Below are 5575 nucleotides of genomic sequence, written 5' to 3'. Positions count from 1 at the left end.
GCGAGAACTTCTGTGCTGGAGTCACCCCTCTGGGGCTAGACTTGGGGCTTTGGTGCTCACTGAGTCTGCCCCCTGAGTGTGTCTTTTATGATTCCACGGAGCTGCACACTGGATGGTTCCACTCTGACCTCTGGGCTTCCTGGCTTCTGGATCTTTAGGGCGGTGCTAATCTAGCCTTTGCCTGAGGCTATCCAGCAAAAGCCTCCCTGCAGGGGCTTGGGCGGGGCAGGTCCCATGGGATCAACAGGGCGGGGTTAGCAATTATGGCTGCTCTCAGTCTTGCCCTCAGAGGCTCTGCTTCTCAGTGTCCTAGTAATCGCTGCAAGCCCCACGGAGAGAAAGCTGCCCTAGGGTTTTGAGCGATGCCAGACAGTCCCGCTTCTCCTGTATGAGTCTGGGTCCCTAGAGACTCGCCCGGAACTGGAGTTCAGAGCCTGAAACTCCCTCCCGATTCAAAATGACAACTGCGCCCTCAGCCGCCAGCCCACTCCGCATGCACTCCGCACCTTAGTATTTTACTTCAGCACTGCGCCTCCTCTGAGTCTCGGTATGCTTTTCTCTTTCCTCCTAGTTGTAGAACTTCCACTCAGCCAGCCTTCCTGTAGTTCTGGATGATGTCCGTTCCGTCATTTAGTTGTACTTTTGAAGTGGTTGTTCGAGGCAGCAAACTCCGGTGTTTACCTATGCCGCCATCTTGGTTTCTCCTCTGTTCTACATTTTAAAAAATCTACTTTGTGATGTATTACAGAATTATACAACCGAAACCTATATAATTTTATTAACCAGTGTCACCCCAATAAATTCAATTAAAAAGCTGAAAAAATAAACAAATAAAAGTGGTACACTTTATTAGAAACTGAATATAGGAGATACATTCATGAATTTTAATCACAAATAAATAAATATTAAAAATAACAACATAAAATAATCTCCTTTGGCCCTCATTCCATTAAGTCAGTGCTCTTTGTCAAGACAAAGACTCATTAACTTTTAGAGAAGTAACTGCTTATGTATCAGTTGGCCAGCAATGGCTTAGTTACTTTCCATGGGACATGTTTACAATGTAATGGAGACTCCTGGAGGCACAGTATGCCTTAATCTAAAGGAATGGTTGTAATGATGCAAATTTGAGGCATTATAAATAAGGAGCCAGCAGCAAACTGTTCTGTTTGATTTTGGCAAGTGGGTCTTTCTGTGCACTTAAATCATACAGCAGTCTGCTTAAAGACAAAGGTAAAGTAGGTTTTACCTTCTTACCCGGAGAATTTGAATCTGCAAAGATGAAAGTGATTTGCTCTTTCTCCTCATTCTCAGAATGACTGATGGATACTCAGGAAGTGATCTAACAGCTTTGGCAAAAGATGCAGCTCTGGGTCCTATTCGAGGTAGGTATACAAGTGTTGGAAACATTTATACCTCTTCATAAGACCATTTTAGAAGTTTAATAAGTCTCTATTAGTGGGAAAGCAGTAAAGCTGTATCAGTGGAAAACTTGAGGTCCATTGAAATAAAGTATTCTAGATTTAAGGTTAGCAAACTTTTCTGTAAAGAGCCTGTTGGTAAATATTTTAAGTTTGTGGGCTGTATATGCTCTACATTGCATATTCTTGTTTTTTTTTTTTTTCAAACAATCACACACAAAAACCCCCAAAATGTGAAACTATTTTTAGCTCACAGACCATCCAAAGACAGTCCATGACCTCTCTTCTAGACAACAGGTTTCACTTGTTGATAGTAGCAAAGAAGCAGAAAACTCAAAAAGAAAACTTTTTTAAGCAAGCAAAAAAGAATACTAAAGGGAAAATGTTCTTAACTTTTTTGTGTGCTTTTCATTTCAGTATTCTAATATCACTTGAAATTAATGTGTCTAAGGGAACTCATGTAACTATTTATACTTTTATCATTGCATGTTAACTTTTGAAGACTTGCAGCAAAATATATCATGTGTTGCTATATTTTGATTCAGGATAATTTGTTGATTCTGAAATACCACAACTGATCACTTCTAGGTTAGTTCAATTAAACTCGCTATGGTGTATTAGAGTAGATGTTCTGAACAACTTTGCCAAGGCCAGCATAGGCAGGTATGCACTCAGATTACTTACTGGCTATGATGATAAAATAGATCATGGGACATGCTGCTTTGGAGAATAATAAATGTAACTTTGAGAATATATTTTGTGACACTGAAGTATTTTAGCCAAACTTTCTTGCTATAAACCATGTTCAGATAGGGACTCAGAAACAATAGCTAATGTATAAATCACTTGTGGTTTTAGAATATTTTAGCTATTTTCTGAAGCAGACAAAAGTTGTTAGATTTTTTTTAAAGCTAGTGCCTTTTGTAAAAAACAAATTGAATTCTTTTAAGTTTACTCTCAAATTTGTAAAACCTGTTGTTTCTTGACAATATCCAAAGAAATTGAATGTCTTATAGTTACTCCTAAGAAAGAATATTATTCTAAGCATTTATACATTGTATGTGCTCTATTATATGTCTTTTTTAATATAATGATTTATATTGAACACATACTTTTAGGTCATTGTACTTGGTTTTGCTTTTCAGCACTTTAAACTTTAAAAAATTTTAAGTGGCTACCTTTTATATTTTACAGAACTGAAACCAGAACAAGTGAAGAATATGTCTGCCAATGAGGTATATACTATATTACAATTGTCTTTTCTTGGTTTTGGTTCTCTATATTGTTAGATACATGTTTTGTGTGGATTTTATAGTTTATTTGATTAGAAACTAGAAAAAATTAACTTTGCCTCATTTAAAAAAATGGAGGCCTTCATTAGCAGGTGTGACTCATGGGTCGATTGAGTGTCGACCCATGAACCAGGTGATCACAGTTCAATTCCCGGTTAGGACATATGCCCGGGTTGCAGGCTCAATCCCCAGTAGGGGTCATGCAGGCGGCAGCTGATCAATGATTCTCTGTCATCAGTGATGTTCCTATTCCTCTCTCCCTCTCCCTTCCTCTCTTTGAAATCAATGAGAACATATTTAAAATATATATATAGAGAGAGAGGCCTATCCAATTACAGTATCTTATGTTGTTCATTGATAATGGACAAAAATATTGTACACATTAAGTCATTTTCTAACCATTTATATTACATAAAAACTAAACAAGAAAAGTATAGGAGATGAAGATTTTATAAATTATGAAAATAACTTGGAACAGATTAAGTCTTCAATGTTCTGTTTTGTTTTTTAATGTTTTCCTCCTTATAAAAGCAATGCAATTAACATTGTAATGTAATTTACTATATTTTCTTAATATGGTAGACCCTCTTATGAAATGCTAAAGAATTTATTTTGAAAAATACTGCCTGCTTATGAAATATAAATTGGAAATGCAGAATGATCATAACTGTGTGAACAAACTTTTAAAATCAACTCGCATTATATTTGTAACTTACCTGTCAGAGATATTTTTTTGCTGCCCAAGTTCCAACAGCTATTGAGGAGACATTGAACTCTTAACATAGAAAATGAGTACATTTTGACAGTCCTCTTTCTTCAAACTTTTAAGTAAATTTATGTTGTCTTCAGGCATTTGTGCATGGTGGTTCATCACCTACATTACTAAGAAAGTCCTCACACTTCTTGCAGCCACCCTTTCATTTTAGCAGTCTAGTTTTCCTAAAGTATATTTGGCATGAATGAAACTTAGGAATAGAGAATTCCACATACCCACTCTGGTGTTTAACTACTATACCTTAAAAATCACATTTAGGCTTTTGGCTGAGTGGTTCAGTTGGTTTGTGTGTCCTCCCATACACCAAAAGGTTGCAGGTTCGATCCCCAGTCCAGGTGCGTGCAGGATGCAACCAATCTATGTTTCTCTCTCACATCACTCTCTCTCTCCTTTCCTCTGTCTAAAAATTAATTAAAACATATCCTCAGGTGAAGATTAAAAATTTTTTAAAATTCACATTTCAAGTATAAATTCCAATCCATTCTATCTGATGTATAATTTTAATTCCACATTTTTTAAATTTTTTAATATATCAATACTGTACAATTTGTGTTTCAAAAGTGTCTTATGGATTTTTTTAAAAATATATATTTTATTGATGTTTTACAGAGAGGAAGGGAGAGGGATAGAGAGTTAGAAACATCGATGAGAGAGAAACATCCATCAGCTGCCTCCTGCACACCTCCTACTGGGGATGTGCCCGCAACCAAGGTACATGCCCTTGACCAGAATCGAACCTGGGACCCTTCAGTCCACAGGCCGATGCTCTATTCACTGAGCCAAACCAGTTAGGGCATCTTATGGATTTTTAATAGTTTAAATATAATGTATTAACAATATCCTATAAACATATTGCGTTTTAAATGTTCTTATACTCATAGCATAAACCTAATTGTACTTTTCAACAAAAAGTAAGCATCAGGCATGAAGTATTTCTCTGACTTGGATCAAGGATAGGTAAACTTGATATCTCATAATCTGGCCTCGTAGGTTAAAGCTGAGGAAAGGCCTTATGTCTGACATTTTAGACCTCTGTGTTTGTCCCTTGAAAAGACCATATAGCCTGGCCAGCATGTCTCAGTGGTTGAGTGTTGACCTATGAACCAGGAGGTCACAGTTCGATTCCTGGTCAGGGCACATGCCTGGGTTGCAGGCTCGGTCCCCAGTGTGAGGTATGCAGGAGGCAGCCAATCAATGATTCTCTCTCATCATTGGTGTTTCTATCTCTCTCTCCCTCTCCTTTCCTCTCTGAAATTAAGAAAAATATTTTTTTTTAAAGAAAGACCATACAAGTAAAGGAAACAAACAAGGCAATAATGAGGTAAAGCCACCAGCTGGCAAATTTTAGTACGAAGTGGTATGCAAGTTCTCAGTTGACTTCACAGGGAACATCCCTCAGCCCCACTTTTGCAAGTGTTCTTCACTCGGACTCAAGCTCCTAGGCCGTGGCACTTTCTATGCAGATCCCTGAGGAAGGCCATTTGCTTGTACATAAAATGGAATGCTTTAATAAACTTGCATTAATATCTTACAATAATTTTATGAAAGCAAGTAGGTGGCTGCTTAGAGAATAGTAGAAATTCTTAGGAATCTTTCCATTATTTCATGAGAAAAGAGATCTGTTTACCATTGATAGTGGCTCTGTTAACCATTATATGTTTTACCCATCCTGAGAATATACATAAAACCAAACTTTCTTCTTCACTGAAAAAAGTCAACCCAAATATAATTCCTGTTTATTTGAAGAGTAAAGAAATTTTGAGTCTATATTCTTTTTTTAAAAAAAAAACTTTTATGTTCTTATAATTATAAAACAAGGTAGTCATTCTGTTGCTGTAGGTATATATAGCTATACTAGAGGCCCAGTGCACGAAATTCGTGGATGGATAGGGTTCCTAGCAGCTGCTGGCTGCCAGCCAGGGCTTCCCTTCCCCCAGCTTCCTGCCACTGCCAGCCAGGGTGGGATCAGAAGGGGGGAAGGGGAGGTCGTGGGTGGTTGGCTGGCTAGCCCCACCCCCAGGTCAAACTCCCAGTTAAGGGGACAATTTGCATATTAGGCTTTTATTATATAGGACTGGGGCCTGGTG

At 37.7% G+C, this 5575-nt stretch overlaps 1 protein-coding gene across 3 annotated transcripts in view; it reads left to right on the top strand.

Annotated features, from left to right (window-relative positions):
- The window catches only part of SPAST (spastin), a 38972-nt gene that overhangs the window by 24205 nt on the left and 9192 nt on the right, over positions 1-5575 (top strand). For all 3 annotated transcript variants that reach the window (XM_006767417.2, XM_015566334.1, XM_015566335.1), the window contains 2 exons: positions 1315-1385; positions 2616-2656. In XM_006767417.2, the coding sequence (XP_006767480.2) occupies positions 1315-1385; positions 2616-2656 (112 nt within the window). The remainder of the gene's footprint in view (positions 1-1314; positions 1386-2615; positions 2657-5575) is intronic.

This window comes from Myotis davidii, unplaced genomic scaffold (assembly GCF_000327345.1).
Source record: "Myotis davidii unplaced genomic scaffold, ASM32734v1 scaffold238, whole genome shotgun sequence".
Taxonomy (NCBI): Eukaryota; Metazoa; Chordata; class Mammalia; order Chiroptera; family Vespertilionidae; genus Myotis; species Myotis davidii.
The sequence above is the reverse complement of the archived record's forward strand: the minus strand, read 5'-3'. Positions and strand labels throughout refer to the sequence as shown.